Here is a 22,066-nt window from a genome sequence, read left to right as displayed (position 1 = left end):
AACTACTATTGCAAGTTGATACTAGGTTTGGGATTCTATCAGTTTGGCAGCAGCTACTAGTTCCGGTACTAAAAAGACAGGGCGTGCAAACACGGACACAAGAAAGAAGTCAGGACACGACAAACGCACCACAAAAAGGCGTTTGTGGTGTCCCGACTTCTTTCTTGTGTCCGTGTTTGCACGCCCTGTCTTTTTAGAATGAATACTTACCAACTAGCTCAGCTCTCTGTTATTCTATAGTTCTGATTGTTGCTACAACAGTTATGCAGCAGAGCTACAGAACTGGCGAATGGTAACTTTTCCCCTTTTCGCTAGCATAGCTGTATAGTGCTTCTTGACAAAAATTTATTCAAAAATTGATTTGCACTCAAACCTAAATTGCCACACTTGTTGTGCAGTATCAAGCCCAAATGATGCACAAGAAAAATACTTAAAATGTATTGGTGGGCTCATTCTAGCGTGTGGCAGCACACACCGCGTGAAAGGATGAACACAAAACAAAAGGCCATACAGAGCGATTGTGCATCATTTTGTTTCATGATCATTCTTTCACCCGGTGTGCACTGCCATATGCTATAACGAGAAACATACATGTCACACTTTCAGGTAGAGCAGAAAAATTACAAGGCAAGTAAAATATTGTCGCCTTGCCCACCACTTCGGGATGGTAATTATGTTGTGTCCCCACTTTCCGACGTCCTGCTAGAGCGCCAAATCGCTCTCCCTAACTCCATCATTACACTCACCAACAACCGTGCGTGGTTTCCTATCCTGAAACTTTGGCTCGTCTCCACAAGCTCTTCCTGAGGGTGTGTCTCTCGCTGTGTTGTCTCCTTTGGAAGAGCTCGGAGTGTCTGCTCTCACCTATGAACAACCATCTCAGTTGGCTCAACCTTCGGCTCCGACAACGTCATCTAACGACAAATTCGCCAAAATGATAGCTCCTGACCTACGACCTTCTTACGCTGACGCCCTCCGCCGCGTTTTGGTGTCCTACGAAGACATATTTGATTTCGACAATCGCCCCCTGGGTCGAACCGACATCGTCACCCATCCGATCCACACTGGTGACGCTCCGCCCATCCATAGGCGTCCCTATCGTGTGTCGGCGGCAGAACGTCATGTCATACAAACAGAGGTCGAGAAAATGCTCTCCAAGGACATTATCGAGCCCTCCTCTAGTCCGTGGGCATCCCCTGTCGTCTTAGTAAAAAAGAAGGACAATACTTGGAGGTTCTGCATAGATTATCGTCATCTGAACAAGATCACGAAAAAGGACGTTTACCCGCTTCCGCGTATTGATGACGCCCTGGACTGCTTACGCGGTGCCAGTTATTTCTCTTCTATCGATTTACGTTCTGGCTACTGGCAAATCACAGTCGATGACAGAGATCGCGAGAAGACGGCTTTCGTCACCCCAGATGGTCTCTACCAATTCAAAGTGATGCCTTTTCGACTATGTAATGCCCCAGTCACCTTCGAACGCATGATGGACTCTCTTCTAACGTGGTTTTAAATGGCCCACATGCCTATGTTACCTTGATGACGTTATTGTTTTTTCACCGACGTTTGACAGCCATCCCCACCGGCTCTCGGCCATCCTTGACGTCTTCCGACGAGCAGGACTGCAGCTCAATTCTGCGAAATGTCATTTCGGCCTTCGTCAATTACGAGTCCTCGGTCACCTGGTGGACGCTACTGGCATACAGCCGGATCCCGACAAAGTGCGCGCAGTCCGCGAATTTCCACCTCCTCGTACATCTGCTGATGCCCGAAGTTTCCTGGGATTCTGTTCCTACTTCAGACGATTTATTGAGAACTTCGCCGAAATCGCTCGTCCTCTCATCAATATTCTCAAAAAGGACAGCCCATTCAGTTGGGGACCAGAGCAAGGCCAGGCATTTTCAACGCTTACGAGTCGCCTTGTAAATCCGCCCATTCTGGGTCATTTTGATCCGTCTGCTTACACTGAAGTTCGTACGGATGCAAGTGTCCATGGCATTCGCGCTACTTTGTCTCAACGACAGCGGGAGATGAATCGTGCAATAGCTTACGCTAGCCGCCTTCTATCGCCCTCAGAGCGCAATTACTGTATCACAGAACGTGCTTGCCTCGCCCTTGTTAGGGCCATTGCCAAGTTTCGACCATACTTGTTCGGCCGACATTTCACCGTGCTAACAGACCATCATGCCTTATGTTGGCTCTCCTCACTCAAAGTCCCTACGGGACGCCTCGGTCGCTGGGCTTTACGCCTCCAGGAATAGGCATTTTCTGTGTCGTACAAATCTGGACGGCTACACAAGGACGCCGACTGCCTCTCCCGATAGCCCATCGACCCACCTGACACCCCCGAAACTGATTCGGATGCCTGTGTTTTGTCGCTCAGCGACTTCCTACACGTCACCGACGAGCAGCGTCGTGACCCGTATTTGCAATCTCTTATAAAACGCCTCACCTCAGAACAACGGGACGGCCCCCTCCGTATGCTTGTTCTGCACGACGGCACCTTATATCGACGCAATATGACACCACACGGTGCCTAACTGCTTCTCGTTGTCCCTCAGCATCTGCGAACATCTATCCTCTCGCAATTGCACGATGCTCCCAGCGCTGGACATGTGGGTGTTTACAGAACTTACGATCGCGTGTGCAGACGTTTCTTCTGGCCTGGCCTCTACCGCTCTGTTCGGCGCTACGTCGCTTCCTGCGAGCTCTGCCAACGCCGCAAGAAGCCTCCTCTCCCACCCGCTGGGTACCTTCAGCCCATAGCTGTCCCCAGCGAACCATTCTTTCGTGTCGGCCTGGACCTCCTTGGCCCTTTCCCGACGTCATCCGCGAGTAACAAGTGCGTGGCCGTAGCGACCGATTATGCCACACGTTATGCCATCACGCGAGCCCTCCCTACCAGCTGTGCAACTGATGTCGCTGACTTTCTCCTCCATCAAGTCATCTTACACCATGGTGCTCATCAGCTGCTGACTGATCGAGGTCGCTGTTTTCTTTCGCAAGTTGTCGACGACCTTCTCCGCTCTTGTGCAACGTCCTACAAGTTCACCACCGCTTACCATCCTCAGACAAACGGACTTAGCAATTGAACCGTACACTCACGGACATGTTATCCATGTACGTGTCTGAGGATCATCGAGATTGGGACTGCACCTTACCGTTCGTGACGTTTGCCTATAATTCGTCGCGTCACGAAATTACTGGTTATTCTCCGTTCTATCTGCTGTATGGCCGCGACCCGCTCTTGCCTTTCGACTCACTACTTCCTTCAGAGGCAAACTCAACCACATTCTACGTTCACGACACCATCGCTCGCGCGGCGACAGCACGTCGCGTTGCCCGTGATCGACGCCTGGCGTCTCGGGCCGACCAAAAGCGCCTGTACGACAGCCACCACCGGGACGTGCGTTTCAGCGCTGGCTCCCTGGTCTTGCCCTGGCTGCCTTCGCGTCGCGTTGGCCCGAGTGAAAAACTGCTGCCGCTGGACCTTACGGAGTTCTTCGTCAAGTAACCGAAGTCACCTACGAGATCTCGCCACTCACCCCGAAGCCTTCGTCCCCCTCACCAGCTACTGAGACTGTGCATGTTTCCCGACTAAAACCCTACATCCCGTACACCGACCCGATGCACTGAGAGCATGGAGGAAAGAAACAAAAATAGGAGGGAGCATGCCTAGCGTCCTTGCCTCCTCTGAAGCCGCTTGCTCCTCGCGTTCGAGGCTCATTTCCCATGATGCCCGTTTCATTGCCATTCTTGGCGGGCTCATGAACAAAAACAAAATTTGACTAGCCCGCGCGTCTAACGTTCACAAGCCAACCTCCTCGGACGCCGCTCCCCCCTCGTACTCCAAAACTCAATCACGTGGGTGTGCTCATTTCCCAGTATGCCCGTTTCATTTTTTTTTTTGGCTGGGCTTCAAAAATGTCACGTCACGCTCCCTCCTAGTTTTTTTTCATTCCTCCATGACTGAGACGGTGCTTCTGCCGCCGGGAGTTAATGTCACACAAGTGTTTGTGCCACTGTGCACTAGAGGAGGCTACTAGCCGAAGACGAAGTTGAAGTGTCTCGGGCTTAGATCGATGGTGGTGCACTGGTCATAGTGCGTCAACGCTACACCTCTTACGTATTGTAAATATACTGTAAATACTGCAACTCTACGTGTAACAATATTAACATCAGAAAACAGCAGGCTGAACTCTACGCATTCAGCACAAATTTTATTCAGCAAACTTCATTATTCGCGAGGCCCATTTCCCGGAAATGAAACCAGGAGTTTCACTCAGACACGCTTTGACCATGTTTTGAACAAAACAAGACATAACAGGGAAAAGCATTTATTTCGATAAAAGAAGCCGCCTGTGGTGTCTTGTGGGCCACTGGCATTTTCCTCCCAGGGAGGGGTGTATCTACAATGTGGATCAGAGGCCGCTGCTCATTGGGGCCCCAGGCATCATGGTCACCTGCATCAACAATCACTGTTGTAGTGACAATCAGTTCCTATATGATGTGTACAACAGTCTCAGTGAAACAGGGACAAGAAGCAACACATGAGCACTAACTTTCAACAGGGCGTCTTTTACACCCTCCAGCTTAGTAACAAGTTGCACGATATGAACGCCCATCGGATTCTTGAGATGCAAGAGCAACATGGGCTGCAGGGCTTGTGTTGCTGCACCATCTTAAAGGGCAAGAGGCTCCGACATTTTTTTTACATCTCCAGGGGTGCAACAGCCGAAATGGGATTTGGTGCAATTTTTGGAGCAGCAAAATGTTGCTTTTGGAGCACAAAAATCCAAATTTAAAGCACGTTACGAAAAAAAATCCAAAATTTGGAGCAGTATAACAAAGAGAGCTTACTTTTAGAAAAGAAAACAAAAATATGTACAAGCCATTAAAAATCAGCTAATTCGTGCACAGTGCTAGTGAACACTGCTATTTTAATAAAAGCAGTCTGTTGAGCCACCTCACAGTGCAATGACGACTAAGTCCACATCAGCATTTGCAGGGCCTGTAAAGTAATTCGACAGGCACTGCAAATGCTAATGTGGACCTGCGAACCTGCCAACCTCGAAATTCGGGAGATTCGTGAAGCAGGTGCTAGTGGGGGTGGAGAAAACTGGTGTACGTTTTTGTCTATTTGTTTCTCAAGGCTGCAGAAATGTCATATACAGCAGCTCCAAATGATTGCCAATAATTTTTGAGACGTCAGCGATCATACTAGCACTCGAAATTACGCGGCACGTGCACGAATGAGTAATTAAGGAACAAAATGTGCTTTGTCCTTGACAGCGAGTACTAATAGCCCCTTCTAAATCTAAGAATGCTTTTCCGCAGGACACCAGTGTACTGCGGCAAAAGTGGCTTAAAAAGCGTTCCGTATGCAATGAAACAAGCATCAGGAAATTTGAGAACCACTGTCCTTTTTTATTGCGATAGCAATTATATGGACACTCTTGATGAGCTTTTGTTGTCATGTCCCTTATAAAGTTCAAACTGATAGCATCCACCCGCGCATAGTATGTTCTACCGCGGGTAAAAGCGCGCGAGTGCGGGCGACGAACACAGCTGAAGCAGAGATCAAACGAGCCAGCCCATCTGCGTCGCTCGGAGATGGGCTGGCTCGGGAGGCCTGCTGTCGAAGCAGAGAGGAAACGCCCCGGCCGTCTTGAACAAACATGAAAAGACGAGAGGGGGGGGGGGGGGTGTCGCTCGAGCAGCAACTTTGAACTTTGATTCTAAGGGCGCGGTCGCGATCGCTGGCGCACGCGCTATCTCGGCAGCCATTAGCGGGCGGCTCGTATGCCCTTCTACACGCTCTACATGCGATGACACTGTACAGAAAGAGCATCTTTCCCTGGAGCGGACGTATTCTCTAACACCAAGGCTTTGCAGAGTTACGCGAGATCGGATACAAAACAGTTTGCTGCCAGCCTCACTTTGTATAACATTACAATTTGTTTCTACCGCATTCATTGCTTCGTCCATGGGGTGAAACAGTGACTTTTTTCCTTTTCTTACATGGGGAGGTTAGGGTTAGGGTCTGCACGTCTGTATTGGATGATGATGCCCACACTGCAGATGACCAAGGCGGCCTCCATTTCTCGCTAAAATTTGCCCAACTGAGAACATTTTGAAGCTGGTCGAGCATTTTGGTGCAGCGTGGCACAATTTCAATAAATTTCACTGTTTTGGCTCAGCTTGGCGCAAAAATAAGGAATTGTATCAAATGGCGCAATCGGCGCAGCTGTTACACCCATGTATCTCCCAAACAAGCTCGCCAATTTGTGCAGACAGCCACAGCGATCACATTTTATAAATAGCACAGCGCCGTGCGCCGCGCAGACGCTCCATTTCGAAAAACAATTCGCGCGTCCCTCTCCAGCGCCTGTCCAATCTTCCTCGTGTGCAAAGCGACGTAATCTTGCACATGGGCAACATTATGTTGCACAGGATTTGTTGATTGGTTCTCTGCCCTATGAAATGGCACCTTGACCCTGTGGCGATGCGGTTTTGGCTGCGCATTTACCGCGCTTCTTCACCGGGCCGCTAGTGGGACCCTAGCGCCGCTCTGATACGAGTGACACGTGGAGGAAGCCTTGCTTGGTCATTGGCTGCGTGCCGATGACGTATTCGCCGACGTCGTGTTACATGGCCGAAGCGGGCTATGCCTGCCCCTCTTCGCTGCCGAGAAGGGTGGGAAGGCCGAGCAAGAAACCGAAACCAGCCGAAGCGGGTTGTTCTATATATCCCTGCAAGTTCCTTATTACAGCACTTATTTGCAAAATTCTTGCAGTAGCATGTTCACATCGTGCAAGCGTGCAGTTATCGCTTCATCACACATTTTGGGCTGCGGGGTTGTTTACTGGCCCTTTAAGGAAGACATGGGTCTCAAGGCTCTCCTTAGTTGTTTTTGAAACAAATTTGATAAAAGTTGGCATGCTTGTTTAATTTCTTCTCCCAATTCTAGAGATAGTTATATTTTTACGTAGGTTCATTATTTCATTATTAAAGTGAGAAAACGATTTCTTTTGTTCTTACTACAATAGAAAAATAACCATCCCACAAAAATATGCAAATCAGATATGCAGGGGTGAGACGTCTGAAACTGAATTGGGAGCAGTTAGCGGCATTTATTATGTCCTGCTAGGAGCTTATGTCCGCAGTGATGTAGCCAGGGGGGGGCACACGGGCCCGGTGTGGCCCCCCCTGGCTACGTCACTGCGAAGCGCCGGACTTACAGAGGGCTGTTTTATTTTTTGCAAAACAAAAAAAGGAGGCATGCTAGTCGCACAGCGAATTCAAAACGGCCGTCGACAGACACACCGGTCGTACAGCTAAGCCTAAATGCTCGTGTAGCCCACAGCCGCCAGGAAGCGACGCCTCTTACACGTATCAAAGCGCTCATTGTGCATTTTGATTACAAAACCGAGCAGTGGCAAATCATCCATGTATCAAAACTGTGCCACATGATCGCCGACATGCCATGAGCCACGAGCCATGAACAAAGCGCCGAGATGCCCGTTGATGTCGTTTAAATGGGTTTGAACGCTCACGAGCATAAATTACCAGTGCTCTTTGCGCGTTCTGTCACCATGGGCCCACAAATTGTGCAAGTTTCATGGCGCGCACTAGATGACGACGAGTCTGTGCTGCTACCACGTGGGTCTCTCGCTACCCGCAGACACCCGATGTGCGGATGCAGCGTCGATGGCCTCGTTAAATGCAAAATGCAATGCAAGTTTGCTTGTCTAAATAAATAAATTACTTGCAAATGTGGGTAAAACAGGAGCGGGTTGCATTCGTTCTGGCCGATCGCAAAACCCTAAGATGCCCTTCACAGAACACCTGGGTTCTGCAGAACCCAGTTTGAGAACCCATGCACTAGAACATCACAGAGACGTGTCACATGCAGGAAGATAGTTACACCGCACTGACACAAGGTACTCGCCCACAGCAAACGCACGTATGTGACCACACACAGCAGCGTCGACACAAAAACCGCAGCCAAATGAAGAAACACACTATGCGCAACTAAGAACCTGAGTGAACCCCGCTACACATGCCACTCGGTAGTTTTCGCGAAGCGACAGTAGTGCCAGAACACACAATCTAACAAGTAGAAGCAGCACGCTCGGGGCACCGCAGCACATTTTTGAGCGGTCATGCCTATTTACAACAGTCCAGAAGATATTTTGGCAGCACCATGGGAGTTTAAATTTATTAGAAAGGTGCATAGAAGAAACACACTTCGGCGCATCTAAGTGTTCTGCGAACGTCTTATTTGCTTGGTATTCCTGGAGCTGCTTGGAGCCTTCAAATACATATAAAAGTACTCGCTGACTGCTTCGCATGAAACAGATTCCCACAACGTGTGGGATCTGCCGAATTTTTTTTCCCCACTGAAGCTCAGTGGGCATCAAAATTCTTGCTTTTGAGGCTGTTTTGGAGCAGTCCGGAGCAATTTTTTCATTTTTATGCTTTTCGAGCAGCTTGGTGCAGAAAAACGGAATCATCAAAAATGCGCAATATGCTCAGCTGTCTTACCCTTGCATATGCATGAATAGTAGAAAGCACAAGGCTCCCAACAAAGGAAGCACTTTTATGATTGTGCCATTATTGTTTACTTCATAGTACATTAAACTCCATTGTTTTTAACATGGCCATGCGGAGGTCACACAAAAAGTAAATTTTAAGAACTTAGAACAAAATAATTAAAATCTGTTTGCTGTGTTGTGTGCTCCAAACCCTTAGCTTCATGCTGCGAAAAAAATTGTAATTCTATCTATGATAGATACCGACACATTGTAGTAAATGTCTCGCTAGGTGGCCAAAGCTTGCGTTTTGAGAAAATCGACAAAAAAAATGTGAGATTTCGTTGTGGAGAGTGTGTGCACATGCACAACTCACAAGCCATTGGTTGGCTACAATTAGTAGACCATCAAGGCACGGAATGCAACCGCGACATCACTGAATATGTTGTCTTAGTGTCCACACAGGCAAAAAAATCAGGTGCCCTATGTTTTTAATTGGCGTTACAGCTGAAATAGTAACGAGACAGGAAACTTAGCAGGTAAGGAGAGTAATAGATGTGGATTCCAAAAATGCCATTTTCAAAAAATCGTTCTTTTGATTACTTTTTGTTTTTTTTTTGTCTGAAGACCCATGTCCCCCCCGGAAGGCTTACTGACACAAAAGTTTTCAGTTACGTTTCTTTCGCGTCAAATGAAAGGCCATGCCATCAACTGTCTAGAAAATGAACTGGCAAGCATGAGTGCACCCTGAAAGAAGTAATTACAGTACGTTATTAAAAGCTTGTTCTGGTTCCTACTGTACCCCGACTTCTTCACATGCTTGCACAAGATATCGTGATGTTTCCACGGCCACTCAGCTCTGTGGCTCCACTGGCAACGTGCAAGCGGCCATTTTGAGCGTTTTAGTACTTGACGTCATCACAACCGGCCGTACTGGTGAGCAGTGTGTCGGAATGGAACAAAAAGCAACTAAAAATGAATAATGAAAAAAAAACATTTTTGACCTGTAAAAAAACGTAACTAAAATGTTACCTATTTTGTTTCAGTGAAACAAATATTTTTGGTTGGTTTTCGGTTCAAGGGAAAAAGAAAAGACTCCATAAGCACCTCCTCTTTTGTCACTGTGTGATCACTTTGCTGTCCATATGTGTTTTGAACTTCTCAAATGTGAGTATTGATCGGCCATGGTTATCCCAAACGAAAGGACGGAGTAGCCAAGTTTTCAGTCTACACGCAAGCACTCCATTGGCAGTGTCTGTGAACAATTTGCCATAGCAACAGCCAATAAGAAGCCCACATCTTTCATTCTGGCAAACCAACCTTTACTATCCTTTTGTTTTTTCTTCTAGTTTTACTATGCTGTCATTCTATTCAAATAAAGCGGGAACAGAAAGGAGAAACTTTGAGCATTTGACCTATCATAAGATGGCGGCACTCAGCAGTGGAAAGGACAAGAAAAGCCTCTCTGAACTTTGGTGACTCGTGACATATTGAGCTCCTTTCTCACCATCTGCTCTGGCTGAATTACTTTTTTGGTGGACAGTGTGTTTTCAGCTGAAGAGCTTTGATACAGCGTAGATAAAGGAAAATACACATGCATTCAAGGTACAGGCAGCTTCCAGCATTCTTTTTTTGTTCTCCCAATTTTTGCAATACCCTATCTATGTGCAAACTTTCTGTGGAGCAACTCGCGCAAATTGTAGTAAACAAGTGTTTCTAGTAGAGAGGTAGGCCTTCTTCAGCGAAATTCTTTTGTTATGGTCACGGTAGCCACTGTGAAAATTCTAACCTGCCTATTGCACATTTTCGGTACCCAAAAAGTTTTCTCCCCAAAACGATCCAACCCCAAGTCTGGGCCTACATTGTGACATAAGAATAGTACTATCATTATGCAAGTAAATATGGTAAATAAAAGTGTGCTGATGTAGCAGGCATTTGTTCAATGATTTCTCGATACTGTTGATAATTGCACATTTCGTTAATATGGACATTTTCTCAGGTTACATGAACTCTCATTTAATGAGGTTTGTAAAAGTGTGTATGTGTACTGGTTGGTTTGTGCTTGCTGAGGACACAGCACAACACAAAGGAGACAGACCACGGTGCCGACTAACAACCAACCAAGTGTTTTATTTCCTTCAAGCGGCACATCAGCACACCTCTTGCACTGGAACCAGAAGGAGGTTACATGCACAGTAGAGGTGTGCTTATATGCCATTTGAAGGAAATTAAGCACTTGGTCGCTAGTCAGCTCCGTGGTTTGTCTCCTCCTTCTTATGTCTTGTTGTTGTGCTGTTTACCCAGCAAGTAACAAGGTCTTACTGTATTTCCAGGAACGTTTATGTCTAGAAGAGCTCGATAATTCATTTCATTCTTTCTGCCTTTCTCTGTTCCAACTGGTGGCAGAGGAAAATTAGTACGCCATGCTACTAGAGGTGTGATAGCTGCACAAGCTTTTCCTTTAAATCTCTTCGCAAGCTCGAATATATTTCTCAATGGGCCTTAGAAGAGAACACCAAGCTAATTGAATTCTCCTCCACACTAGGGGACTCGCACGTACAAGACCCGGTAGAAAAGAGCACGGGAAATGACGAACCTGCTCAGGCTGTGGTCTCGGGCATGCAGGTGCAGCTTGGCCTCCTCGGGCAGAGGCTCGAAGAAGGGGTGGTCGAGGGCCTCGCGCAGCGAGATGCGTTGCGACGGTTCGTAGGCCAGCATCTGAGAGATGAGGTGGAACAGCTGCCGGCTCGCTTCATCGTCCATGGACATGTACCGCTGCATAACAAACATCATTGACTATATGCACACTGACGACTATAATGTTGCTTCGGTCAAAGAGCTCTGAAAACCAGTGGCTCTCAAGAGCTCACAAGTGCACTCAAAGCATTGGATATTTAAGAGCGATGAGATTCGATGAGAGCGATCACTTTGTTTTTAGTCCGTTTTGTGTTTTGCCGTGGACTTGGCTGAAATGTGAGCTACACGGCCAGTTTCAAGCTACAGGCTGTGGAGTATGCTCTTGAGCACGGGAATCGTGCTGCCAGTAGGCATTTCGGAATTGAAAGCGCCCATGTGCGTTACTGGCAGAAGCAGCACGACAAGCTGCGTGCTACGAATAGGGAGTGGTGTGCCTTTAGGGGACCGAAGACCGAAAAGTTTCTTGCTGAGGAAGAAGAGGCCTTTGAATATGTCCGGCACATGCGAAAGGAAGGCTGTGTTGTTTCGTACGAAATGATGAGGACGCACGCACGAGCCACAGCCAAGAAGTACGGCCTCGCGACCACCGCTTTCAAAGCGGGCAATGGGTGGACGACACGCTTCATGCAGCCCAACGGACTGTGCTTGAGGAGGTGCACATCACTTTGTCAGCGACTACCTCGTTGCTACGAAGAAGAGGTAGGGGACTTTCACAAGTTTTGTCATACGCCAGCGGCGGGACCAAGAATTTCTTCTCTTGTAAATTGAGAACGCGGACCAGCCGCCCATCAATTTCGACATGCGACAAGCAGGACGGTCAATGAGAGAATAGCACGCAGAGTGCTCGTTAAAACGACAGGCGCCGAGAAGCAGCATTTCGCAGTAATGCTGGCTATCACGACAGACGGCAGGAAGTTGCCACCGTACGTTATTTTCAAACAGAAAACCGTGCAGAAGGGCAACTTCCCAGCTGGCATACACGTGCGAGCCCAAGAGAAAGAATGCATGTCGGCCGATCTAATGGCCGATTGGGTCCGGACCAGTCTGGGGACGGCACCCTGCTTCTCCCTCCTCTCCTTGTGCTGGACAGTTTTCGCGGCCACTTGGGAGAGAACGTACACCAGGAACGGAAGGAGCTGTGCACCGAGATCGCCATCATTCCAGGTGGACTCACTTCGGCGCTTCAGCCCCTTGATGTTTTTGCGTGAACAAGCCGTTCAAAGACAGTGTGCGCCACTTGTACACAGACTAGATGGCCCATGGAGGGCATGCCCCAACGCCGACCGGCAAGATTAAAAGGCCGTCCGTCGAGCTGGTGTGCTCCTGGATCTTGGACGCATAGCGCTTGTTGCCAGCTGATTTGATTGCAAAAAGTTTTAAGAAGACTGGAATTGCAAATGCGCTGGACGGCAGCGAGCATGATGGGTCTAGCGATTCTGAAGAAGATGAGTGAAGTGAAATAAAGGAGCTGTTCCCAAATAGTGCACACATATGTTCACTGCCATAGGTAAGCTACCAAACATTTTTTTTTTGCATTACTGCATTTTTTGCTCATCCCGAAAAAATTTTCATAAATTTTACCCTGCATAATAAATGCACTCCCCAACTTTCCTTCAGTTTATCGGAAAAAAACATTAATTACGGCACTAGGGAATGGGAAAGGCAACGGCGGCTGCGAGAAGACCCCTAAGCGATGGAAGGCCATGCCAGCAACGACGTGCCCATAGGTAGGTCTATGAGAGGTGCTAACACTTGGTTTCAGCGCGAGTTTCTGTCTTTGCATTTTGGACAATCACTTTGCATCTGTGACTGTCTGTGGTTTAAGTCGAACCTCTTTGCATTGAGAATCAACGTAGAAACAACCTGGCATCACGTAGCTAATGCCTAGCAACAACCTAGAAGTAACCTAGAACCTGCATCACCTAGCTAAGGCTTAGAAACAACCTAGAAGCAACCAGATTATTCTTCAGAATCGTCCAATTTCACTGTTTCAAGTGTTGCAGAGCTTAGTGCAAGCTTCGTCAATTTTTTTTTTACTATTCTCAACGATTGGGGTATTGCTTTTTTTGCCGCTGCTATTAGGGCTGCTGCAAGCTTTTCATTCATTTCGTGTCTGCTCATTTCGGGTGTAACTATGTCTCCGAGTTTTGCATTCTCCCTAAACAGAGGCCAGTACGCATGTTGTAACTTCCAGCGCCCTGGTTTAGAGTTGATTGTATGAAATGTAGATGACATTCTGATGATGGCAGGCAGATGATCACTTCCATATGAATTGTCAAGCACATTCCATTGAAGTAGGGGTGTGCGAATATCAAAACTTTCGAATACAAATCGAATACGAATACATAGCTTCGAATACGAATCGAATACCGAATATCAAGAGAGGTAATTTTTTTTCCACCAGTAATCTTTTATTTTACTACTATTTATGTTGAAAACACTTGTATGCTATCAGCATGAAATCTGTTATTGCCCAAAAGAATATCTGTACTTGCCAGAAGTGCATGACTGTGCTATATTTAGTGGAGCTTGTGACTTAATAGCTTAGGCTCAATTCACATGAAGTAAGGTGGCAAACTGGGCTAGTTGGAACGTACTCGCCATGTTCAGCGCAAAAAAAGGAACACGAAAACACAAGAAAGTGCACGACACAAGCGCTGTCTAACAACTGAAATTTTAATAGAAGAAACGTGTCATATATAAGCACAAAAAACACAAAAAACAAACAAACAAGAAACAAAAGAAAAAAGCCACAAAAACCAGACAGAAAATCTTATCCCCCACCAGGCATGTACTCTGTATGCTGTAGATAGGTAATCTCAGGCTCCGTGAGAGCGATTGAAGGCTGGCTCACGCATCTGTCTCCTGCTTTTATAATTTCAAAAGCTTCAGCTATTTCACGCGTGCGCTGGTCCCTGTGCCTCATCATCACGGTGGTTTTGTTTAGCTCGGCTGCGCATCCGCACTAAACAAAACCACCGTGATGATGAGGCACAGGGACCAGCGCACGCGTGAAATTGCTGAAGCTTTTGAAATTATAAAAGCAGGAGACAGATGCGTGAGCCAGCCTTCAATCGCTCTCACGGAGCCTGAGATTACCTATCTACAGCATACAGAGTACATGCCTGGTGGGGGATAAGATTTTCTGTCTGGTTTTTGTGGCTTTTTTCTTTTGTTTCTTGTTTGTTTGTTTTTTGTGTTTTTTGTGCTTATATATGACACGTTTCTTCTATTAAAATTTCAGTTGTTAGACAGCGCTTGTGTCGTGCACTTTCTTGTGTTTTCGTGTTCCTTTTTTTTGCGCTGAACATGGCGAGTCAATTCACATGAACAAACTTTCTCTTTTCTTTTTTTTTATGTGGTAGCAGTGTATTAGAAGAACAAACAACCAAAAACAAAAAAAGCTTTTGCACCCGCCTTGGTGCCTTAGCGGCTGTGGCGTCATACTAGTGAGTACGAGGGCGCTGGTTTGATTCCTTCCCAGCTGCATTATGAAGGGGTCAAATGTAACAGTGCCCATTAAAGAACCCCAGGTGGTCACAACTGATCAGGATTCCCCAATTATCATAGTCATATCGGGGTTTTGAGAGTTTTGGCACTACAACCCCCCCCGAACTTAATGTTTTTGTTATATTTATATGCACTTTCACCCCTGTTATCACCAGTCCGCACTCTAAAGCAAACGGGAGTATCTGCGGCGTCTATCAGCCACACAACCATCATCATCGTGGTTTCTTGCCTTTCCTTTCTCGAAAACTGTGCGCTGGCTACTTTCCTATCACGAACGATGTATCATGCTGATAGCCACATGCGGTTCGTGATCGGGAAGCACCGGGCACGCTGTGATAACGCAAAGAAAGCCCGCGAGATAGGTGACATTGTTGGGTGGCCCCAAACACACCTTTCTTTTTAGTTTACGGAGCCGCAACTCCTGTTCAAAATGCGGTGTCGGCGACGAGCGCGTTATTTCGCCACTTCGAGGACTGCCTTCGTGCACTCGTTGCTACCAGCAGTAAACTGACGCTGGCGAAAGAGCGAGATGGGCAAGATCGCATGAACGATACGCCTGGGTGTTATGCACGTCCGATGGATTCTAAAGGTGCGCTGTCGGGAACGCAGCGTAACCACACGGTATATTCATCGCCTGACGTGTGCCACAGCTAGCTAGAAAGAAATATATGTGATGACGCCAATGACGCCGCAGTAAAGGTTGCCAAAAGTGCCCACTACGGGCGTTACCATCGGATCATTTCGGAACTACGCCTAGTGGCTGACGTCGCGGCACAGCGGACAGACGACTCATGCGGCCCTCGCCGATGCTTGCGCGTACGTTTGTACGACGATCCGTCACAGAGCGTCCCTTGTTAGTTGTGTGCAGCGCGTCGCCTGCTAAGCTCACCCAGCTAAGTGCTGGGACATTTGCTGTAACGTACGCGTGCGTTTGCCCGTGCGCAGTGTGATTTCTCCGCACTCGGAAAGCACCGGACCGAGCACAAGTGTGCCGAGTACGTTCTCTGGTCAATGCGGCGACGGTGAGCTGCTTTCACTCCTGCAAGCAACACGCACTTAAGGGGGGACGTGGGTCCTAAAATTTTTTCTTTATTTTTGAGTCAATATGAGCCAAACTTCACTGTCTTGACCAGTTTTTTATGCTGATTTCAAATCTGTAATTAGTTTTTTATTAGCTCTACTAGTTCAAAAGATCTCGAGGTTCGAAAACATAATTAGTGCCTGCTTCTTACGGGGCTTTTAGGCAATTTCGACCTACTAAAAGCAATATGTAAGTGCATGGGCCCAATGCCCAGATCATGCTGTAGGGGGTGATGCTATTTTTATTCCCTTGAGAGCACTGTGAAGGTCAGAAAACAGATGAACACTCACTGGTGGTTATTTTTTCTGATTCACTCTCATTAGTATCTTTAATTAAAATTTGTAAAATGGTGCTAGAGTAATGCAAATAGCATCACCCCCCAGATCGTTTCAATACGAGTAAAATGATACCAAATTTGTGATTTTTACTCAGCAACAACATGGAAAAAAACCCCGTAAGGCTGAGTGCATTGAGCAAAAATATCAAACTGAGACAAACGCATTTGAAGTTTCAGACAACTGTAACTTTTGTGGAAGTGCAGCCACAGCACTAGTGGTTATATCATTTGATAGGTTTCTTCTTCACGCGAACAGCCATACCAAATACGTGACCATGACCTGCCAATGTACTGGCAAAATCTTCTTATAAAGCCACATAGTGCACCCAGTACCAGAGTGATAAACTCCACCTTTAGCAATTCATAGGCCTGTACCAATTCCTTGCAAGCTAAAGAAATACAAAATTTGTCTATGAATGTGGCTTTGCAACAGGCAAATAAAATAGACAGAGAGATTAAGTCTAAAGAGCATGTGGGTTATTTATTAAATCAAAAATCAGTTATTATTGTCCAGCAATAGCACTTGGCTCAACAGCAGGCAAGGGCTGTACTCAGGGTGCCCTGCTAGTTTGTGTCATTTTGAAAGTCAGTGCTTGGTGTCACTACTGTATAAGTGCTCCTTTTGCAACTTCCAATGTCAGTTTTTAACCTTCTCAAGGCTGTGGAGCACAAATCAATTTCCCAAAGTGTAACACGGCGTCTCTGCAATTCCGGTGTTGCTCTGTCAGGTCGCGGTTGAATCGACTACCGTTGCACCCTTGTCAACAGTATCGGTGGCCCTAATTTAATGCATTTCACTTCGAATGACATTAATTATCTTAGCACCACTATCACCAGCTACCTTCTACGAGAAACGCTTCTTGCGCGAGTCGCACCTATGATAATGAAGCACAGGCTTTGAAAGCAGCCTATACCCTCTGCCTTGAAAAAGGCCACTGCTTGAGCCGAACTCGGAACGAAGAACAAGCGCAAAGAACGTTTTATCATGGATAAGTCCACGCGGATAAATTCTGTGCCATTTTCCTTGCCGCATTTCACCAACATCCAACGGCTTTAACTTCCGCTGCTTCGTTGCGCGCTGCGATGCCAAGCACTCCTCCCGTCGCCGTATTTCCCGCGCACTCGGCAGTCCCGCATAGTATGCCACACGAATGCGGTTTCAAATGCCACTGAAGCGTTGCCTAATGATCGTATGGCTGCAGCTTGACCAAGGGGAACCGGGCGGTTCTCTAGACTCGACGCTCCGGTAGCGACAAGTAGTTTCGGCATCGCGCCCTCGTACGCTTGGCGCGTCTTCTTTACACGAAATTCTCCGGATGTGCCAGCACAAAATAAGGTAACTGTGTGTCCGCGGGCCGCACGAACGCGAGCGTAAGCAGAGGAAGATGACACTTGCAACAACACACGAGCACACGACACCGGGAACACGGCAGCCATGAGCGCAGAACAAAAATACAAAAACAAAATGGCCGCCTCGGGTTGCGCCAGCCAATGGGAAGCGCGAGAGAAGGGGCTCGCCTCGCGCGCGCGCGCGCTCTGGCCAATGAACGTTTTACAACCACCCTTCGGAAAAGCGCCGATAGCGGCCGTTCTGTTGCAGCGACGCCATTTTGAAACGCCGCAAAATGTACACAAAGAAAACAGCTTCAAAACAAGCCAAAGATGGCGGCGATCAGCCAGCTGCTGCGCCCGCGGCGCTCGCGGGAAGTTTGAACAAATTTTGCCTGTTGAGATGCGTTTTGCGGCTCCCGTGGCGTCTTAAAAATAAGTTTTAACCCATTTCCCGGGCGAAATCGGCGATAATATTTTGAGGGCAGCTGCTTAGGGCTGCAAACATGCCTAAAATGCGTTTTTCTCAAAACTGATTTTCTGTCCATTTTTTACTATTCTAAGACCCGCGTCCCCCCTTAAGCGGTCCCACACAAGGGCATGGCAGAGAACGGCGTCTTTGAGTTGTCACCTGTTCTTAAAAGCGTGCAGTACACTTACACCAGTGGCAACAGCGCTAAGCCACACGCACTGCCGAGCAGGCAGTTTATTATTGTTGATAGGTTTATTGGTTTCGTCGCTGAAAAGTGCCGCGGCGCGTTCGTCGGTAGCCGTCGTCACGCCCCCGCATATTTCCGATGCTTATCCGTGTGGGCATCACCGCATTCACGCCGAAGTCGTAGTAATCACCGGTCGACCGTTCATGCGCTTACCGTAAAGGCGCAAAATTGGAAGTTCTTTTCAGTAATATGTATACGACCGCATATTCGAAAATATCGAATATTCGAGTCTTTTCAAATATTCGAAACTTCTCTAATACATTCTGTAAAAACTGCGCAAAAAACGTGGACAAAGGGAGTAACGGACGTTTGTCCACGGTTTTCGCGCAGTTTTTACAGAATGCATTACCAACTCGCCGAACAGTCTGTTCTTCTCGAATACACGGTTTTCGAATTCAATACGAATATTGCAAATGTAATATTCGAAACTTTCGAATATTCGCACACCTCTACATTTAACCCTTTACTGCACAATTCTTCACACGGACGCATGACAATAGCTGTACTACCATCGAAAATAAATTTCATGAATTTTTACAGTTTGTATAAGCAAAAAAAAAAGGTATGTTGCAAATTTGCAACAACAAGCAAGTAAAGAACAAGTTGAAGAGGAGCGATACTCAGTGCTATTCAAACTCAAATACTTATTTGCACATGACAATGACTGAGTGCGCTAATGTTGTAATGTGGCACAAAAGAAAGCAGTTGCTCTTACTTGTTCAACAAAGCTCATTTTCACACTTCTAGCAGTACGTCATGGAGATTTATTATGTACAGCCAGGAAACTTGCAGCGCCTTCACACATCAGGTTGAAGATTTGGAGAGAGAGTAAAACATCTTTCTTAATAATAATATCTGGGGTTTAAATGTCCCAAAACCACGATACAATTATGAGAGACGCTGTAGTGGAGGGCTCCGGAATCTTCGACCCCCTGGGGTTCTTTAACATGCACCTAAATCCAAGTACACGGGCCTCAAACATTTTCGCCTCCATTAAAACACCTTTCTTAATAAAGGAACCGACAACTGCCCAGAATATGAAATGAGTTGACTCCACTGATGTAAAGATTGTTCGTCGCACTGACTCAAACCAACCCATTTTTTTCGTGAGAGATGGATTTATATTTTTATTTCTAAAGTCGCAAAAAATGACCTGTGGCGCCTCTGGCAGCAAAAACATGAATGATCCGATGAAGACAGCCACGTGATCGTTGATTACTGTACGCGATCGACGATTTTTTTGTTAGTATTGAAATATTGTTCCGTTTCTTTATATTAAAAGGTATTACTCCATAATAATGTACATATAGGCCTGCGTTAGTAGTATGCATGAAAGTGGCGCTGCATTCGCGTGACGTAATGATCCCATGCTCCTCAGCGCGTCTTGAGCAACTTTTCAGCGTGCTCATGCAACCGTGCACGCAGTTTCCAGGTCGCTAAGATTTTGGAGCGACATAGTTTTGCTACCTACACTTCGTCTCAGAAATGACGCGCGCTGCTACTCGGTGCGGTCGTGCATATGCACAGTTACGTTTTCGATTACTTGGCTTGGCTCGTGTATAGAGAGAGTAACGACGCCGGGACAAGCCATCCATGACACAGGCGCAGGCAACCTTGGGCGCAGGCGCACACAACACTGTACAAATACCGGGAAGGTGTATAAAGCTACACATCTCATTGTAACAGCTTGCTATTTTCAAAAATGGTTGGAAAGCTCAAAATAAAGGTGGTTAAGCATAGTTACAGTAACTCCCGCGAAAGCAGAACAACGACAGCTTTCACAAGGGCTAGCGGCATCGCTATCAATTATCAGCGTTGCTGGAGCAAGCCTCCATGCATGTTTGGAGCCTTTCAGATCGAAAAATACTGGTCATAAAATAACTATGTGGTTTTCGGATAAACCACTGCAGCTACAAACACTACGAAGGGTGAGCTTCCTGTCGCGCCGTAAAAAACTGGGTCGAGAAAAATCAGTTGTCAGTCCCTTTAATACTGGATTTGAGTGAGGACACGGGAGGAACCCCTAGTCTGGTGTCCTTAGGATGACTCCGGCAATGTCTCGAGCCTGATGTATTATGGCTCAGAGGACCTCAAGAGGAGGAAACAGATCGTAACAAAGCGAATAAAATTTGTGGCATACTAGAGCCAAACGCAGCCCCAGACTAAACAGAAAGCCTCTGTAATTTGAGAGCAGGCTGAACTACTTTTATTACACGTTTCGGGTTCAGTCAAGGAAGGAAGAGGATCGCAAGGGCTCAGAACTGAAGGCAGAGCGGAATGTGCAATAAAACACCATCACCAGACACAAAGTGTTTTAGCAGTACGTAGAAAATTTAGAACGTAGAAGCAGAGATGTAAGGGTACTCCTGAGACGAATTGACAAGGTAGCGCAAATATACCAAACTCCTACGAGAACCCTCAACAACCAGCGCAGAACGGACAAGAGACAAGAAAGGGAACAGAGACAGCGCTGTTCCCTTTCTTGTCCTTTGTCCGTTCCGTGCTGGTTGTTGAAGATGGATTACCAACTAGCCCAATCTCCAACTTTGCTTCAGTGCTATGAGAAAATTTGGACATATGACCTATAAACATGCTGCACACATGTTGAATCGCAGTGGATTTACACTTGCCGTCGTCAGTGCCAGGAGGTCGTCGTCTTCACTATCAGAAGCAATTACTCTGCCATAGACGCATTTATGGCCCATTTCCATTCGCCAGGAGAAGAAACCCCACATACACGTTGTTGCATTTGCACAACATAGCAACGTTCCGTCGCCAGGAACAAACTATTACACGATGACAATGTTTTTTAGAATGCACACAATGAGGAGTATGTGAAGCAGAGCTTAAGAAATTTTCCCGCGCTTTACTGCGTTAGGCAATGCACTTGTAATTGACAAAACTTACCTCTATCACTGTCGTGGATGTTTTTGGAACAGCTGCACGGGATTAGCACTGATGGCAACACAGGACGTTGCCTTTTTCATTGCAATGTTGTGGGAAGGCAACAACGTGTACGGGCAGCTTCAAACAGGCTTTCCTTTTGTTTAAATTGCCATTTCTTGAAATGTTGCGTAAGTGCAACTATGTGCAGTAAAGGGCTAGGCAGACAACTAAACTTCAGTAAGATGGTAAGGCACTACAGCACTCTGTCCTGTCCTCTTGTTTCTCTTCACCTTGGGTTGCGTCCTTACCTTTTTCTCACCGAGACAGACGCAGACGAAAGGCAAACATCGGCGGTCGTGTTGTGTCTTTTGCTTTGCCTTTCGTCTGTGTTTGCTGTGCTGTGAGTAGCACTGACAATTGGGCGAGTTGGTACAGATGCATGGCTTCAGAACGGCGCAACAAGGAAGACGAAAATACGAAAGATCACACGAACACAAGCGCCTGTGTTTGTGTTCGTGTGATCTTTCGTATTTTCGTCTTCCTTGTTGCGCCGTTCTGAAGCCATGTTGCTGTGCTGTAGCCACAATGAAGGCAATAGTTTGCATGAGGCTGGTGAAAAGCATGCTGGTGAACCAGAGTTTAAAAGACCTATGTTGGCCGATGCGATAAAATCTTCGCACGACTTGCCCTCTGTTGTCTGTTTTCTCGCAGCCTCAGAATGGGCAATGAGCATTCAGATCACAGACTAAAAGGAATAGTTCTGGGAGCTGTGCTTACGTTAGGTCCTCAAGTTGTAGGAGGGTTATATGTTCGTACAGCAAAATATAAGCCTAACAGATGGAGATGGCTTTGTGGCTTAAGACCACAACACCTACAGCTTCCAAGGAGGTATCTAATTTTATTTCACGGACCGCCTCGTACAATTACGGCGACTCCTCTTGACTGTCGGCCGGTGCGCTTCCGGTCCCTT

The 22,066-nt window shown here is 46.9% G+C and overlaps 1 protein-coding gene across 2 annotated transcripts in view; it reads right to left on the bottom strand.

Moving 5' to 3' along the window:
- Window positions 1-4,350: 4,350 nt before the first annotated feature.
- LOC119384097 (dual specificity protein kinase CLK2) overlaps window positions 4,351-22,066 on the bottom strand; it is a 68,955-nt gene continuing 51,239 nt past the window's right edge. For both annotated transcript variants that reach the window (XM_037652389.2, XM_049412769.1), the window contains 2 exons: window positions 11,134-11,312; window positions 4,351-4,466 (listed from right to left, as the gene is read on the bottom strand). In XM_037652389.2, the coding sequence (XP_037508317.1) occupies window positions 4,463-4,466; window positions 11,134-11,312 (183 nt within the window). In that variant the 3' untranslated portion in view covers window positions 4,351-4,462. The remainder of the gene's footprint in view (window positions 4,467-11,133; window positions 11,313-22,066) is intronic.

Source organism: Rhipicephalus sanguineus, chromosome 2 (assembly GCF_013339695.2).
Source record: "Rhipicephalus sanguineus isolate Rsan-2018 chromosome 2, BIME_Rsan_1.4, whole genome shotgun sequence".
In the NCBI taxonomy this organism is placed as follows: Eukaryota; Metazoa; Arthropoda; class Arachnida; order Ixodida; family Ixodidae; genus Rhipicephalus; species Rhipicephalus sanguineus.
This window is presented reverse-complemented; position numbering and strand designations above follow the sequence as displayed.